The sequence below is a fragment of the Babylonia areolata genome, chromosome 20, assembly GCF_041734735.1.
Source record: "Babylonia areolata isolate BAREFJ2019XMU chromosome 20, ASM4173473v1, whole genome shotgun sequence".
In the NCBI taxonomy this organism is placed as follows: Eukaryota; Metazoa; Mollusca; class Gastropoda; order Neogastropoda; family Buccinidae; genus Babylonia; species Babylonia areolata.
In genome coordinates this window covers 30,250,020-30,267,370 of record NC_134895.1, presented here as the reverse complement: position 1 = coordinate 30,267,370, position 17,351 = coordinate 30,250,020, and the positions used below count along the sequence as shown (strand labels likewise).

At 45.9% G+C, this 17,351-nt stretch overlaps 1 protein-coding gene across 1 annotated transcript in view; it reads left to right on the top strand.

The window, feature by feature from the left end:
• The window catches only part of LOC143295393 (uncharacterized), a 233,347-nt gene that overhangs the window by 182,778 nt on the left and 33,218 nt on the right, over window positions 1-17,351 (top strand). The window contains exons 9-10 of the mRNA XM_076607065.1: window positions 1,572-1,846; window positions 12,696-12,850. Coding sequence (XP_076463180.1) covers window positions 1,572-1,846; window positions 12,696-12,850 — 430 coding nt within the window. The remainder of the gene's footprint in view (window positions 1-1,571; window positions 1,847-12,695; window positions 12,851-17,351) is intronic.

Sequence of the window (17,351 nt, the reverse complement as noted above, 5' to 3'; positions counted from 1 at the left end):
ATACATGCAGCCTCACTGCACATATTGTCGCCCCTGCATGGATTGTCGCCGTCAGCAATACATGCAGCCTCACTGCACATATTGTCCTGCATGGATTGTCGCCGTCAGCAATACATGCAGCCTCACTGCACATATTGTCGCCCCTGCATGGATTGTCGCCGTCAGCAATACATGCAGCCTCACTGCACATATTGTCGCCCCTGCATGGATTGTCGCCGTCAGCAGTACATGCAGCCTCACTGCACATATTGTCGCCCCTGCATGGATTGTCGCCGTCAGCAATACATGCAGCCTCACTGCACATATTGTCGCCCCTCTGCACTGTTGCTGTTGTTGTCTGCGTGTTGTGTGCGTGTGTTCGTACTGGCACGCGCGTATGATATTGATGTGTGCTTGTTTGTGTGAGTGTATGCGTGCGTGTGTATTTTGTGTGTGTGTGTGTGTGTGTGTGTGTGTGTTGAGAGTAAATTCACGTTTATGTAAAAGGGGTGTGTGGTGGAGAGGTGGGGGTATAATATGTGCGGGTGTGTTTGGCGTGTGTGTATGTGTGTGATTGTGCGTGTATGTTTGCGTGTTTGTGCGTGCAGATGTGTGTGTGTGTGTGTGTGTGTGTGTGTGTGTGTGTGTGTGTTTTATATTATCTGCGAGGGCACAGCTCTTCAGCGACAATCCATGCAGGGGCAACAATACATGCTGCAAAAGGGGGCACACTCTGCGAACCTCTCCCTGTGATCTCAGGCTCTCTTGCATTGATGCCACAACGAGGGCATTGCGCTCTCAGCCAGACACATAGCAGGCAAAGTCAACATGCTAGCTCTGACAAATGTTCCTCCGTCCTCTGGAACTCCAAGTCAAAGCACATAATATGTTACAGCAGCCCTGCTCAGGGATCCCGCATCCGAATGGTGCAGGCCATTGCCACTTAGTCCACTATTCAGCACTCTGTGCCTCTGCAGCATGTCTTGGAGGCAGCCTTCTAGCGGTATGAGAATCTCTTCATCAACTTCTACCTCGGGGATTTCCATACTGATGACCAGGGCTGATGTTACCAAGGGGATTTTTTGTTGTTGTCATGGCTAACACAGCTGTTACTGTTACAAAGGCTTCCCATTGCGAACCATTAGGCTTTGCCCTCCCCCATTTTCTTGGAATTCTGCATCAGTTTGACATGGTTCAGTTTATGAAACCAAAAGGAGGAGTTTGAATTATACTCCTCTGTTTCGTGATATATACTTACCATGTCAAACTCAAATGCCCGCCCGTCCATCCCTGCGGTCTCTGCCGCGGTTCACATGGGGCGTTCTTGCTGGCCACGGAATGTGTCACCACTTGTAGTCGTTAAAGGCGTTTGGTTGGCTAGAGCAGGGCGGACTTGGCTGGGCATCTTTTCACTGTGTTGCCGCGAAATTAGGCAAATCAGAGCAAACCGACAGGCCCAGTTAGCATCAGTTTTACATGGTAAGTATATATCGCCAAACACGGAGTCTAATTCAAACTCCTTTCACCATCCCAGTGGCCGCAAAAGGCTATGTGAACTTGAACCTTTCATTTTTTGCCACCCCCTTGCACAGAAAACGACGAAAAGAAAGAAATGCCAAGTACAAGTCGGAGCGAGAATCCAAACGCCGAGAGAGCACTAACATGAGCAACCCAGTCGCCGCAGCTGTAGCGGCGAGCAGCGCCAGGGCGGCGAAAGAGGAGCGGCGAAAGTCCTCCATCTTCTCCTCAGGCCGCAAGATGTCCCTGTTTGGCGAGCGGAAAAAGTCCGTCGTGTTCGCCGGAACGGAGCGGAAAAAGTCCATCTTCGCCGCTGTCTTTGGGTTCGCCAAGGACGAGGACCTGTCAGGTGAGTGTTTTTTGGTTCTCTCTCTCTCTCTCTCTCTCTCTGTGCATAAGTTTATGTGTGTGCATGTGTGTATGTGTGTGTGCGCGCAAGGTTTTCCATGTTCTAGACGTACTCATTGTACACACACACACTCACCACTCACTCCACAGAGAGAGAGAGATAGAGAATCAGCCACATCTTAACAGCTTTTCCAACATCCTCAAGAAGTTACTGGCTTCATTTCTCAACTGTCCTTTACGCAGGCCAACGGAAAGCGCCAGGTGGCAATGGTATGATGCTGTGTGCCTTTGTCATAGGGCAATAGTTACTGTCCTTGTTTGCGGTCATTTAAATTTGTTTGCTCTCGCCTTCGCTTGTGGCTGTCAAAGGAGAGATTAAAAATAGAAAATAAAACTACACGTTTCTGTTTTCCTGGCGACTGCAACTTGTGGCTTCAGTGTGGCAGTGAACCGGAGCTACAACCACCTTCAGCAGACATGACATGACAGATCTCTCTCTCTCTCTCTAACCCAACAATGTGACGCAGCTATATAGTTCCCACGTGTTTTTGCGCCAGATGCTAAATTTCCGTTGGAATCGTTTGGATCATAGAAAAGAGAGAGAGGGTTTGAGGGTAGAAAAACAGAGACAGACATACAAAGAAACAGATGCAGATATGCAGAGAAAGAGAGGCAAAGAGAGACGTATGCAGTGAGACAGAGAGATACTAATAAACTGACTGGCAGAGAGATACAGATAGTAATGGAAAAAAACCATAGGCCTATTAGGAAAAATAGACACACAGATGTAGAGTCAGAGAGAGAGAGAGCGGGAAATGGAATAAGCTCATAATGGCCCGTTTTCATCATGCCCCCCCTCCCCTATCCGCCCCCAAACCCCCCCCCTCCCCATCCCCACACCCCCATCCGCCCCCCTGACCTCCAAGTAAGGAGGAAATGAAAAAAAAGGCAAATAAAAGAAAGACGGAGACATCAGACAGACGGACAGGCGAAAAGAAAACTGTTTCTCTCTTTTTTTTTTCTTTTCTTTTTTTTTTTTTTTCTTTTCTTTCGTTGGTTGTTTGGTGCGTCCATGTATGGAGGCTGTGAGTGTTTCCTGTCAGACTGAGAGCCGTCAGTGTTTTCCTGTCAGACTGGAGGCTGTCAGAGTTTCCTGTCAGACTGAGGGCTGTCGGTGTTTTCCTGTCAGACTGGGGACTGAGGGCTGTCAGTGTTTTCCTGTCAGACTGAGAGCCGTCAGTGTTTTCCTGTCAGACTGGAGGCTGTCAGAGTTTCCTGTCAGACTGAGGGCTGTCGGTGTTTTCCTGTCAGACTGGGGACTGAGGGCTGTCAGTGTTTTCCTGTCAGACTGGAGGCTGTCAGTGTTTCCGGTCAGACTGAGGGCTGTCAGTGTTTTCCTGTCAGACTGGAGGCTGTCAGTGTTTTCCTGTCAGACTGGAAGCTGTCAGTGTTTTCCTGTCAGACTGAGGACTGTCAGTGTTTCCTGTCAGACTCGGGGCTGTCAGTGGTTTCCTGTCAGACTGGAGACTGTCAGTGTTTTCTCTCAGACTGGGCACTGGAGGCTGTCAATGTTTTCCTGTCAGACTGAGGAATGTCAGTGTTTCCTGTCAGACTGGAGGCTGTCAGTGTTTTCCTGTCAGACTGAGGGCTGTCAGTGTTTCCTGTCAGACTGGAGGCTGTCAGTGTTTCCTGTTAGACTGAGAGCTGTCAGTGTTTTCCTGTCAGATTGGGGGCTATCAGTGGTTTCCTGTCAGACTGAAGGCTGTCAGTGTTTTCCTGTCAGACTGGAGGCTGTCAGTGTTTTCCTGTCAGACTGTAGGCTTTCAGTGTTTTCCTGTCAGACTGAGGGCTGTCAGTGTTTTCCTGTCAGACTGGAGGCTTTCAGTGTTTCCTGTCAGACTGGAAGCTGTCAGTGTTTTCCTGTCAGACTGGAGGCTTTCAGTGTTTCCTGTCAGACTGGAAGCTGTCAGTGTTTTCCTGTCAGATTGGGGACTATCAGTGGTTTCCTGTCAGACTGAGGGCTGTCAGTGTTTTCCTGTCAGGCTGGAGGCTGTCAGTGTTTTCCTTTCAGACTGGGGACTGTCAGTGTTTTCCTGTCAGACTGGAGGCTGTCAGTGTTTTCCTGTCAGACTCGGGACTTTCAGTGGTTTCCTGTCAGACTGGAGACTGTCAGTGTTTTCTCTCAGACTGGGCACTGGAGGCTGTCAATGTTTTCCTGTCAGACTGGAGGCTGTCAGTGTTTCCTGTCAGAGTGGAGGCTGTCAGTGTTTTCCTGTCAGACTGGAGGCTGTCAGTGTTTTCCTGTCAGACTCGGGGCTGTCAGTGGTTTCCTGTCAGACTGGAGACTGTCAGTGTTTTCCTGTCAGACTCGGGGCTGTCAGTGGTTTCCTGTCAGACTGGAGGCTTACAGTGTTTCCTCTCAGACTGGGCACTGGAGGCTGTCAATGTTTTCCTGTCAGACTGAGGGCTGTGAGTGTTTTCCTGTCAGACTGAGGACTGTCAGTGTTTTCCTGTCAGACTGGAGGCTGTCAGTGTTTTCCTGTCAGACTGAGGACTGTCAGTCTTTCCTGTCAGACTGAGGGCTGTCAGTGTTTTCCTGTCAGACTTGGGGCTGTCAGTGTTTTCCTGTCAGACTGAGGACTGTCAGTCTTTCCTGTCAGACTGAGGGCTGTCAGTGTTTTCCTGTCAGACTTGGGGCTGTCAGTGTTTTCCTGTCAGACTGGAGGCTGTCAGTGTTTTCCTGTCAGACTAGAGGCTGTCAGTGTTTTCCTGTCAGACTCGGGGCTGTCAGTGGTTTCCTGTCAGACTGGAGACTGTCAGTGTTTTCTCTCAGACTGGGCACTGGAGGCTGTCAGTGTTTTCCTGTCATACTGAGGGCTGTCAGTGTTTTCCTGTCAGACTGGAGGCTGTCTGTGTTTTCCTGTCAGACTCGGGGCTGTCAGTGTTTTCCTGTCAGACTGAGGGCTGTCAGTGTTTTTCCTGTCAGACTGGAGGCTGTCAGTGTTTTCCTGTCAGACTCGGGGCTGTCAGTGGTTTCCTGTCAGACTGGAGACTGTCAGTGTTTTCTCTCAGACTGGGCACTGGAGGCTGTCAGTGTTTTCCTGTCAGACTCGGGGCTGTCAGTGTTTTCCATGTCAGACTGAGGACTGTCAGTGTTTCCTGTCAGACTGAGGGCTGTCAGTGTTTTCCTGTCAGACTGGAGGCTGTCAGTGTTTCCTGTCAGACTCGGGGCTGTCAGTGTTTTCCTGTCAGACTGGGGGCTGTCAGTGTTTTCCTGTCAGACTGGAGGCTGTCAGTGTTTCCTGTCAGACTGGGTGCTGTCAGTGTTTTTCCTTTCAGACTGAGGGCTGTCAGTGTTTTCCTGTCAGACTGGGGGCTGTCAGTGTTTTTCCTGTCAGACTGGAGGCTGTCAGTGTTTTCCTGTCAGACTCGGGGCTGTCAGTGTTTTCCTGTCAGACTGAGGGCTGTCAGTGTTTTTCCTGTCAGACTGGAGGCTGTCAGTGTTTTCCTGTCAGACTCGGGGCTGTCAGTGGTTTCCTGTCAGACTGGAGACTGTCAGTGTTTTCTCTCAGACTGGGCACTGGAGGCTGTCAGTGTTTTCCTGTCAGACTCGGGGCTGTCAGTGTTTTCCTGTCAGACTGAGGACTGTCAGTGTTTCCTGTCAGACTGAGGGCTGTCAGTGTTTTCCTGTCAGACTGGAGGCTGTCAGTGTTTCCTGTCAGACTCGGGGCTGTCAGTGTTTTCCTGTCAGACTGGGGGCTGTCAGTGTTTTCCTGTCAGACTGGAGGCTGTCAGTGTTTCCTGTCAGACTGGGTGCTGTCAGTGTTTTTCCTTTCAGACTGGGGGCTGTCAGTGTTTTCCTGTCAGACTGGGGGCTGTCAGTGTTTTCCTGTCAGACTGGAGGCTGTCAGTGTTTTCCTGTCAGACTTGGGGCTGTCAGTGTTTCCTGTCAGACTGAGGGCTGTCAGTGTTTTCCTGTCAGACTAGAGGCTGTCAGTGTTTTCCTGTCAGACTCGGGGCTGTCAGTGGTTTCCTGTCAGACTGGAGACTGTCAGTGTTTTCTCTCAGACTGGGCACTGGAGGCTGTCAGTGTTTTCCTGTCAGACTGAGGGCTGTCACTGTTTTCCTGTCAGACTGAGGACTGTCAGTGTTTCCTGTCAGACTGAGGGCTGTCAGTGCTTTCCTGTCAGACTCGGGGCTGTCAGTGTTTTCCTGTCAGACTCGGGGCTGTCAGTGTTTTCCTGTCAGACTGAGGGCTGTCAGTGTTTTCCTGTCAGACTGGGGGCTGTCAGTGTTTTCCTGTCAGACTCGGGGCTGTCAGTGGTTTCCTGTCAGACTGGAGACTGTCAGTGTTTTCTCTCAGACTGGGCACTGGAGGCTGTCAGTGTTTTCCTGTCAGACTCGGGGCTGTCAGTGTTTTCCTGTCAGACTGAGGACTGTCAGTGTTTCCTGTCAGACTGAGGGCTGTCAGTGTTTTCCTGTCAGACTGGAGGCTGTCAGTGTTTCCTGTCAGACTCGGGGCTGTCAGTGTTTTCCTTTCAGACTGAGGGCTGTCAGTGTTTTCCTTTCAGACTGGGGGCTGTCAATGTTTTCCTTTCAGACTGGGGGCTGTCAGTGTTTTCCTGTCAGACTGGGGACTGTCAGTGTTTTCCTGTCAGTCTGGTGGCTGTCAGTGTTTTCCTGTCAGACTGAGGACTGTCATCGTTTTCCTGATAGTCTGGAGGCTGTCAGTGTTTTCCTGTCAGACTGGGAGAGTGTCAGTGTTTTCCTGTCAGACTGAGGACTGTCTTTGTTTTCCTGTCAGACTGGGAGACTGTCAGTGTTTTCCTGTCAGTCTGGGGGCTGTCAGTGTTTCCTATCAGACTGGAGGCTGTCAGTGTTTTCCTGTCAGTCTGGGGGCTGTTAGTGTTTCCTGTCAGACTGGGGGCTGTCAGTGTTTCTTATCAGACTGGAGGCTGTCAGTGTTTTCCTGTCGGTCTGGGGGCTGTCATTGTTTTCCTTTCAGACTGGAGGCTGTCAGTGTTTTCCTGTCAATCTGGGGGTTGTCAGTGTTTACTATCAGACTGGAGGCTGTCAGTGTTTTCCTGTCAGTCTGGGGGCTGTTAGTGTTTCCTGTCAGACTGGAGGCTGTCAGTGTTTCCTATCAGACTGGAGGCTGTCAGTGTTTTCCTGTCAGTCTGGGGACTGTTAGTGTTTCCTGTCAGACTGTGGGCTGTCAGTGTTTCCTGTCAGACTGGGGGCTGTCAGTGTTCCCTGTCAGACTTAGAGCTGTCAGTGTTTCCTGTCAGACTGGAGGCTGTCAGTGTTTCCTGTCAGACTGAGAGCTGTCAGTGTTTCCTGCCAGACTGGAGGCTGTCAGTGTTTTCCTGTCAGACTGAGAGCTGTCAGTGTTTCCTGTCAGACTGGAGGCTGTCAGTGTTTTCCTGTCAGACTGAGAGCTGTCAGTGTTTCCTGTCAGACTGAGGAAACTGATTGAAAATCTGGGACGGGCGAAATGGGTTCAAGTATCCCCCCCTTCACTTCCAAGTGAACTGAAATAGGATGGGGAAGGAAAGAGGGAAGGAGAGAGGGGATGGAGAGAGGGGTAGGGTAGTAAGGTGAGGTAGTAAGGTAGGGTGGGTAGGGAAGTGTGCGATGAGGAGGGGGTTGCTGCGGCATGTATTGTCGCCACTTGATGGATTGTCGTCGGCGACAATACGTGCAGTGTCACTACATGTATTATCGCCCCTCTGCACTATTGCTGTTGTTGTTCTTGTTGTGTGTGCGTGTGCACGTGTGCGCACGCGCGTATGAGATTGTTGTGTGCTTGTTTGTGAGAGTATATGCGTGTTCGTGTATTTCGCGCGTGCGCACACGAACACACGCACACACACTCACGCACACACACACGCACTGAGTAACAACAGCAGCAACAGCGCAGAGGGGCGACAGTCCACACAGTGGAGTGATGGCCAAGAGGTAACGCGTCCGCTTAGGAAGAGAGAGAATCTGAGCGCGCTGGTTCCAATCACGGCTCAGCCGCCAATATTTTCTCCCCCTCCACTTGACCTTGAGTGGTGGTCTGGACGCCCGAGGTCCCGTGTGCAGCATGCACGTAAAAGAACCCGCGTCAACAAAAGGGTTGTCCCTGCCAGATTCAGTAGAAAAATCCACTTCGATAAGAAAAACAAATAAAACTGCACGCAGGAAAAAAAGAAGAAAAAGGGGGCCGGGAGGAGGAGAGGGGGGTGGCGGCGCTTTCAGTGTAGTGACGTGCTCTGTCTGGGGAGAGCAGCCCGAATTTCACACAGAGAAATCTGTTGTGACAAAAAAAGAAAAAGAAAAAAAGAAATACAATACATGCCATAACGACAGCACAAGTGCAGAGGGACGACAATAATGACTGTGCAGTAAGGGTTGTCGCCGGCGACAATACATGCAGGGGCGATAATACATGCCGCAACAGGGGGCACAAGTATTTTTTTTTCTCTTCCAGGCAAACTGAAAGTGGTGGGTAAGACGGGAGAAGTGGCGGGGTAATTGGAAGGGGGCAGGGTGAGGTGAGGAGGGGGTGTTGGAACTGTCTAGACCTCTTTGCAGTTTGAATCAGTGGGCAGAGTGTTATCATACCCGAAAGAGTTACCTTTGCAAAACCTGATGTACAAAAGGTACCAATCTCCATATATGTATTAGTCTGTGCAGTCTATACATCAGAGGAATGGTTGCAGTGCAGTACAGTATCATCTGTGTATAAAGTAAATAAAACGTGTTGTATACCAGTCCTTTCTGAGGGCCCAATACAAGTGTGTACCAAGATAAGAATTTCTGAAATCGATTTTATCAGAACAGTTTGCTTTCCTTGTTTTCAGTTTAAGATGGAAAGACTCAATTCCTGTTGTATTGACAGACGACTTTTTTTTCATAACGATAGGTACAAATAGGATTGCTATATTCAAAGCATTGACAGTACATTACCTGTCAACCATGTAATCCTTGTCCACATGATAGACAAAGGACAAATCCCAAAAGTGTTCTGTGGTCAACCTAAGATTTGGTCTGAAGCTATCAGACGTCCATGTTTCTGCTTCAGAGACATCATCAAAAGAGCCCTGCTCAGCTGTCACTGATATCGATGACTGGGAAAACATTGGCGAGGTTCGTGCTTTGTGGGACAAACTGTGAAAGAGAGAATCAAGCGAGTCGGGGAGGAGCGAACAATCGGCCGAGAAAAGGCGGTGGAGGAAGGCAGAGGATGCTGCCTGTCCTGCTACTTCCAATGTACGAATTTAGGTTTGCAACAAAGAATGCCGTTCCAAGACTGGAGTGTTCAGCTACTGAATACGCTGCTCAAGCTCCCTGTGTGAACACCACGAGGCTGTCTTGCGAGACAGACGAAGGCCAAAACTTAGAACGTTTCAAATTAGTGCATGCGAGAGTTGTTTGAAACATCAAAATTTAAATGACTTTTGGCTTAATTCAGGCTGGGTCCATTAGATTATATGTTCTTATTTGAAGATATAAGCCTTATGGTATGCATGTATTGTCTGCAATGCGAAGAATTAATCGAAAATTGAAACATTTTGTTTTGTGTTGTTCAACATCTAAAAGGTTTAGATAAAAAATGCATTTTCACAATTGAAATATACAAAATCTTCAGGTCTTTTCTCCGTCAAATTATCTCGATGTTAACAATTATGCGTTCATGTAAAATAGTAGTATCTGTACCCAGCTTCTCGCGAGAACGTGTGTAGAACAGACATCAGTTGAAGTGAAGAATTGGGATGACTTGTGAAACTATTTCCGCCCATCTCCCTCCATCTCTCTTTCTCTTTATCTGATCACTGATTAGTGGTCGAGAAAGTCTCAAGACACAGAGGTGAACCTGTTTGGTGGACAGCTAATAGAATTATATAATATCACTGACTGTGCAATTGTGAACGGCTTGGTGAATGATGGTTTAGATGGGAGCTATACATACATGTGTAATTCTGGTGCTAGTGCTGTTGACTGTTTTCTTGTTTCGTGTAATATGCTTACATGTATGAAAATTGAGCCGTTAGAAGTGGTAAATGTTGCAGATTAAGACCATTTACCGTTAGAACTGATTGTCAAAGTCCACAAGGATAGGAGGGATACAGCTACTATTAACAGCAGTAACAAGGCAAGAAAGGAGCAGGTTCTCACAGAAAAGATAGTTTCGGTCTGGAGAAAGGAGGGGGTGTTTATTGTAGCTTTAAACAGTAATGATGTTGAAAATAAACTGGAAGAAACTATATCAGGCATTATTAATGATAACATTGACTTGGCGCTGAAGTCGTTCGTTGATTGCTTGCGAACGGTGAGCCAGTGCATGTTTAGACAATGCATAAAGGATCCAGACTGTAGAAATGCTCCACGGTTTGATGTTGATTGTCGACAGGCAAAGAAATTTGTAAATTTGAAATTAATACTGTGTAGAAGAACAAGAAAAGACAGTGACAGACAAGTTTACGTGATAAAAGGAGAAAATATAAACGTTTCTTAACACAAAAGAAGTTTTCCAGGAAAGCTGTAGCAGTCATTTGAAGCTTACGTGAAAAACGCCACATTATTTTGGAAAGAATTTTTTTTTAATGTTGAAGGGGGGATAGGATTGGAGTTCGTGACAAAATCAAATTAGAAGACTGGTATGAACACATTAAGAAAGTTTACAATTCTGGAGAAATGAACGATGAAGACAGGGCTGATTTTAATGATAAAGATCATAATATGAGAGAGGACGAGGATCATGTACTTAATATGCCGATATCGGAGAAAGAAATTATGCTTGCAATTAGAAACATAAAACGTGGACAGTCTCGTGGAATTGATGGAGTTATAGCAGAAATGTTGAAAAGTGGAGGACATAATATTATTGTACTATCAATAAGTATCACTCTTAGAAAAGCTATTCAATCGAATATTCAATTTCTTTAATATTTTTTATGCAAAAGTACTGGCAATATTGTTGTATTATCTGAAATTTGGGCGCTACATAGACTTGACAATATTGAAAAAGTGCACAGTTTGGTTTACAAACGCTTCCTGTGCATTCCATTGAAAACTCCAAACAAATTAGTAAACGGCTAGCTTGGCAGATGTCCTATGTTTGTGAACAGTGCAGTACGATCATATAAGTACTGGCTTCCTCTCATAGAGATGGAAGAAAATAGATTCCCAAACAGTGTTATGATATGTTATTACCCTTGGTAGAAAGAGTTAAAAATGTTGGACAATGGATAACAAAGAAATACTGTGTATTACTGGCTTTCATTGTGTATGGAGAAATCAAGGTGCTTGGGACAAACATAGCTTTCTTAATGATTTTAAGCAACGATTGATAGATATGTTCATACAAGAATGGCCATCTACAATACGAGAAAAGGACAGGTATGAATTTCATAGAACTTTAAAGGTGATTTTGGAAAAGAAAAATATTGAGTGTTGATATGGTGTGCTTTAGGATAGCTCTTTCCCGTATCAGACCTGGTGTATTACATATTAATAGCCCTCTTCCCTAATGTGTATGTATGCCTGTGGCCGAAGCACATTTAACTATCTGCATCTGAATCTCTCTCTCATTCTCCCTCCCTCTTTCTCTCTTCTTTGCAAAATACAACAACATTCCTCATTGATTCCAAGACTGGACTCTTCAGCTACCGAATACACTGACAAAGAGAGATACAGAGAAATCCCCCTTTGATTCAAGCTCAGAATCGTTCGTCATTTTGACTTGTTACGTAAATGTGCCATCAAGACGTCACGTAATCCTCAGGGGACCACATTTTACATCTGTGGATAATGGCGACACCACACACGGTGGTCGAGAAATGCTTATGGAATGGAGAGCACGCACGTTGTTGACGTTTAAATACAATGATGACTGGCCAATGACATTGTTCGGCTTAGAATTCGCCACACACACACAACATACACACCACATACACACACACCACATACACACACACCACATACACACACAAACACACACACCACATACACACACACACACACCACATACACACACACACACCACATACACACACACACACACACACACACACACACACACACACACCCACCACACACACACACACACACACACACACACACACACACACACATTAATTGTTTATTTCCATCCCTTTGCTATCGCTTTTTTCACTTTTTTTTTCTTTCTTTTTTCCTGTCGTCTCATCCTGGCTGGTCCATTCACCAATGTTGTTGTTTTTTCCAGAAAGCCTTGGATATTTTTTGTCTTCTTCTGGACTTGATGACTGGACGCTTTTTGTTGTTTTCTTTTTGCAGGTGATGTATGAATGCGTTTAATTCCAGGTTGTTTTCATCCTGTGGTGAAAAATTGTCACAGTGTTCAATGACTGAGGCACGTCCTAAGTTTATGTGCATGTCTATGACGAAGTTTTGTTTTCCAGGTTTCTTCCGGGTTGTACTGGATTCTTCTTCTTCTTCGTTCGTGGGCTGCAACCCCCACGTTCACTCGTATGTACACGAGTGGGGTTTTTTGGTGTATGACCGTTTTTACCCAGCCATGTAGGCAGCCATACTCTGTTTCCGGAGGTGTGCATGCTGGGTATGTTCCTGTTTCTATAACCCACCGAACGCTGGCATGGATTACAGGAACTCTAACGTGCGTAGCCTATTTTTTGTCTTCTGCTTGCGTATACACACGAGTACTGGATTGATATTTACAGTTATCAGCCCTGATAATTATGGCCTTTGTTGTCAGTTGGGCTTTAAGCAACAAAGGTAAGACAGATATCGTTTTTCTTCGAAACTTTTGTTTTTCGTTTTTCAAGGAATCCATTAAGTTATTGGAACGGTGTGGTGGGCAGGCCTGCCGGTGTACAACAACTCGACGTTTGTGAATTGCGAAGCGGGGGAGGGGGTGTTCGCTCAGGACAAGAACGCCGGGGTGCCCGTGGATACGTTCCGTCAGTACGTGTACGGCAAGAGGCGGGGGGCCACCAGCCTGGAGAACGAGTTCAAGGTATGTACCGCTCCACGGGTTTCAGTCTATCCGTCTCTGTCTGCGCGCGCGCGTGTGTCTGTGTGTGTCTGTGTTTGTGTCTGTGTGTCTCTGTGTTTGTGTGTGTCTCTCTCAGAACTGAGAAATAATATTCGTGTCTTTCTCTTATTTTTACGCTTGTAGTGTGTGTCTACATACGTGTTTTATGCATGGTGTGAGAAAGCCTCTTTTTTTTTCTTTTTTTTAAAATATATTGTTATTATTATCATCATTATTATTATTACTATGATCATGATGGTGATCATCATCATCATTATTGTTGTTATTATTTTCATTATTATTCATTTTTTTTATTGTCAGTTTGAATTTCTTTTTCTTTTGGCCTGGATATAAAGGGCTGGATGTATATAAGCATGCATACTTATTCCACTTCCCTCGTTAGATTTGTTATCGTTCTCTGTCTCTGTCTCTGTCTGTCTGTCTGTCTCTCTCTCTCTCTCTCTCTCTCTGTCTCTCTCTCTCTCTCCAGTGGTTAGAATGGGTTGGTTGATTGATATAAGTATTTAGGAATGGGGTTTTTAACAAAATCAAGTCTGAACAGTGCATGGGAAGTATCTGATAGAAAAGGGGAAAAGGGCAATACTGAAATTTTGAAAGCACTAGAAAACTTAACTCGATTGATTGCTATTTTTGAAAATGTTCGACGTACTAACAGAAAATATGCATGTAAAATTTGGGGACTGATGGTTGATTCACAGATTGCTTTCTTTCTTTTTTTCCATCTTCCTTCTTTCCTTTCACTCTTTACTTGTTTCTTCTTCTCTTCTCTCCTTGCTTCATTTCATTCTTTCTTTCCATCTTCCTCTTTCATTTCCCACTTTCTTCTGTTTTTCTTTTTTTTTTCCACTTTCTCTCTTTCTTTCTTCCTTTTTCGTTTGTTCATTCTGACATTGAATCAAGGCCAAGGCTGGTATCGATCAGTGTTTTTCGATCAGTGTTTAAATTAGCCATTGATTGATCCAGGACAAGTCCCATTCTTAACCCAATGACACAGATCTCCCTTTCATTTTCTTTTCTGTCTGTTCCTTCACTGATCTTTTGTTTTTCGCTTTTTTCAAACGTCTTTTCCGCAGTCTTCTCTTTCGCTGTCTCATTTTTCTTTGACTCGGGTCTCCTTTGTCTTCTCCTTCGTTTTCTTTCTCCTCTTCGTCTTCTTCTTCTTCTTTTTCATCGTCTTCTTCTTCTTCTTCTTTTTCATCGTCGTCTTCTTCGTCTTCTTCTTCTCATCATCGTTGTCGTCCTGTCTTCGTCTTTATATTAGTTTCTCCTTCGTCGCCTTTTCTTCGTTTTCTTCTGATCCATCGTCTTGTCTGTCAAGAATATTTCACTTCTTCTTCATCTTCGCTTTCCATTTTATTCTTTTCTTTCTTCTTCTACAATTATTTCCATCTGATCTCTCCTGTTCTTTCTTGTCCTCTTCATTGTGTTCGTCTTCTATATCATTTTCCGTCTGCATTTCAATCTGTTTGTGTGCGTGTGTGTGCGCGCGCGGGAGGTGGGGGGTGGGGGTCGGGGGGCGCATGTGTGTGTGTGTGTGTGTGTGTGTGTGTGTGCGTGTGTGAGTGTCTGAGAGAGAGAGAGTGTGTGTGTGTGTGTGTGTGTGTTTCTGCTCGCCTCCATCATTCATGGAGTTCACTACCAACCCCCCACCCCCACTCCTGTCTCCTCCTCGATCCCTCTCGTTGTGCTTCTTCTCCACATCTTCCTCTTGCTCATCAACTGTTTTTCCCTTCCGTTCTCCTACTTCACCGTGCACCTCCTTCTTCTCCTGATCCATCTCCTTCTCCTCCTGATCCATCTCCTTTCCCTGTCTTTTCCTGTCACTTCCAGCTCCTCCCTCTTCTTCTATTTCCTCTTCCCCGTCCTCCAGCTCTTTGTTTGTTGCTGTTGTTTTTGACAGCAACCTGGATTCCTTTGATACCTTCCACTAGTGGTGTGCAGTTCTTGTTAACAGTCTGGGTACCACATCGCTGTTCGTGGTTGTTGCTGAGCATAAAAACGCTGGAGCGATATACTTCTTTCTGTTTATCTCTGTTGTCCGTCTGTTGCCCGTCCCTTTGTCTTCCTTTCTTTCTGTCTGTCTGTATTCTCTCTCTCTCTCTCTCTCTCTCTCTCTCTCTCTCTCTCTCTCTCTCTCTTAGTCATGGTCACAGGTCACCAGTGGCCATAATGTTCAGCGGTGGTCAGTACTGGTCAGCGGTCTATAATCGTCAGTAGTGGTCAATTGTCAGCGGTGCTCAGTAGTCAGTAGTGCTTGTTGGTGGTCATCAGTGGTCAGTAGTGGACATCAGTAGTCAGAAGTGGTTAGAGTTCAGCTGTGTCAATGGTCAGTAGTGGTCAGCGGTCAGTAGTTGTCAGTGGTGAGTAGTGGTCAGTGATCAGTAGTGGTAAACGATGCTCAGTAGTGGTCAGCGGCATCAGTGGTCAGGGGTGATCAGTAGTGGTCAGTAGTCAGTAGTGACCAATGGTGGCCAGTGGTGGACAGAGGTCAGTGGTAGTCAGTCGTGGTCAGTGGCCAGCAGTTGTCGGTGGACAACAGTGGTAAGCAGCAGTCAGTGGTGGCCAATGGTCAGAAGAGGTCAGTGATTAGTAGTAGTCAGCGGTGGTCAGTAGAGGTCGGTAGTCAGCGGTTAGTTGTGGTCAGCAGCGGTCGGCACAGGTGGTAAGTGGTCAGTAGTGGTCAGTGATCATCAGTGGTCAGTGGTTAGTAAGGAGTGGTCAGTGGTGGTCAGTTGTAATCAGTGGTCACAACTGGTTAAAAGTACCAGTTTTGCATTAGATAAAGTGGTCAGCATTGGTTTCAGACCTGGGGGAATATAATCCCAGGGTAACTTGCACCTCGCTGTAATAAAAAGGGGGAAATGGACCAAGGGGAACATAGGGCTGACCCCTCTAAGCTCTTGTACTCAAACACACACATGCATTATCTTTCTTATTTTCTTTGTGTTTCAGTCTTCTTATCTTTCTTTCGTTAATTCATTCCATTTCTTCTTTCCCCTCATTTCGTTTTTGACTCTTCTTTTATTGTCATTTTTCTTTTCTTGCTTAAATTCTTTTTATTTTTTATGTCCTTTTCTTTCCTTACTACCTACCTCACTTTGTTATTTCATTGCTTTCTTTTTTCGTTAGATCCCTGATTCTTCATTACTTTCTTTCTTATTCTTTGTTGACTTCCTTTCGTCTTCAACATCATCAACACACAGCAAAACAAACAGGGACAGTTTAGCGTTGATTACGTAACCGTTGTTTTATCGTCGATACGTGGTTAACTGAGCTCCGTTGAACTGTTGCCGGCGACAGTGGAGGCGACAATTCAGCGGTTAACACTGGGCGAAACGTCGGGAGTCTGCTTTGTTGATTTGAGGGTCAATAGTTTAATGCGTCAGAATTTTAAAATGCTTCTCTGTCTGCCTGTTTGACCATTGGTGAGTCTGTTTGTCTGTCTATCTCCCTCTGCTAACCGCTAGATTGTCGCCTCCACTGAATTGTCGCTGGCGACAAATCAGCGGACCGATGACAAATCAACGTTTAACAAATCATCGGCGACAATGCAACGGATCAGTTACAAATCTGTGTGTCAAAGATGCGTCATTTTGTCGCTGGTCAACGATATGTCAGCGGATCGCCGAGATTTCAGTGGACTTGCGATATTTCAGCCTTTACTTAGTAATCGCTGATTTGTCGTTATTTCCTTCACAAGCAGTTCATGGCTTACACACCACCACTGACCACTACTAATCATTACTGACCACCGATGACTACTGACCACAACTGACCACTTATAACCTCTGACCACTACTAACTGCTGACGACCGACTTCTGCTGACCACTGCTGACCACATACCACTGAAAACCACTGGCAACTGCTGATCACTGCTGACCACTGGTCACAACTGACTACCGTTGACCACTACTGACCACAACTGAGATCGACCTATATATAGACTTGGGGGGAACAAAGACATGCTCCCAACCTTAGTAAGAATGCAAATGTAGCGGTCAGTTGTTGTCAGTAGTGGTCAGTTGTCAGAACTGGTGAAAAAGTATTGACATTGTATAAGATATAGCAGTCAGCAGTGGTTCCAGACCTAGGGTAACATAGACATGGGGGAATACAGACCTGGTTGAACTTAGACCTGGCTGAGAGAAAAGATGGGATAACATAGACCTAGGGGTATGCAGGGCTGACCCCACTAAGCTCTTGTACACAACCACACAAACATACATTATCTTTCATACTTTCTTTCATTTTTTTTCAATCTATCATTTTTTCTTTCTTTCTTTCTTTCGTTGATTCATTCATTTCTTCCTTCACCTCATTTCGTTTTTAACTCTTCTTTTTTCTGTTCTTGCTAAAATTCCCATTATTTCTTCTTTCTTTCTTTCTTTCTTTGTAACTTCACTCCTCTTTTTTCGTCGCTTTATTGAAAAACAAAACTCTGTGTGTGTCTGTGTGTGTGTC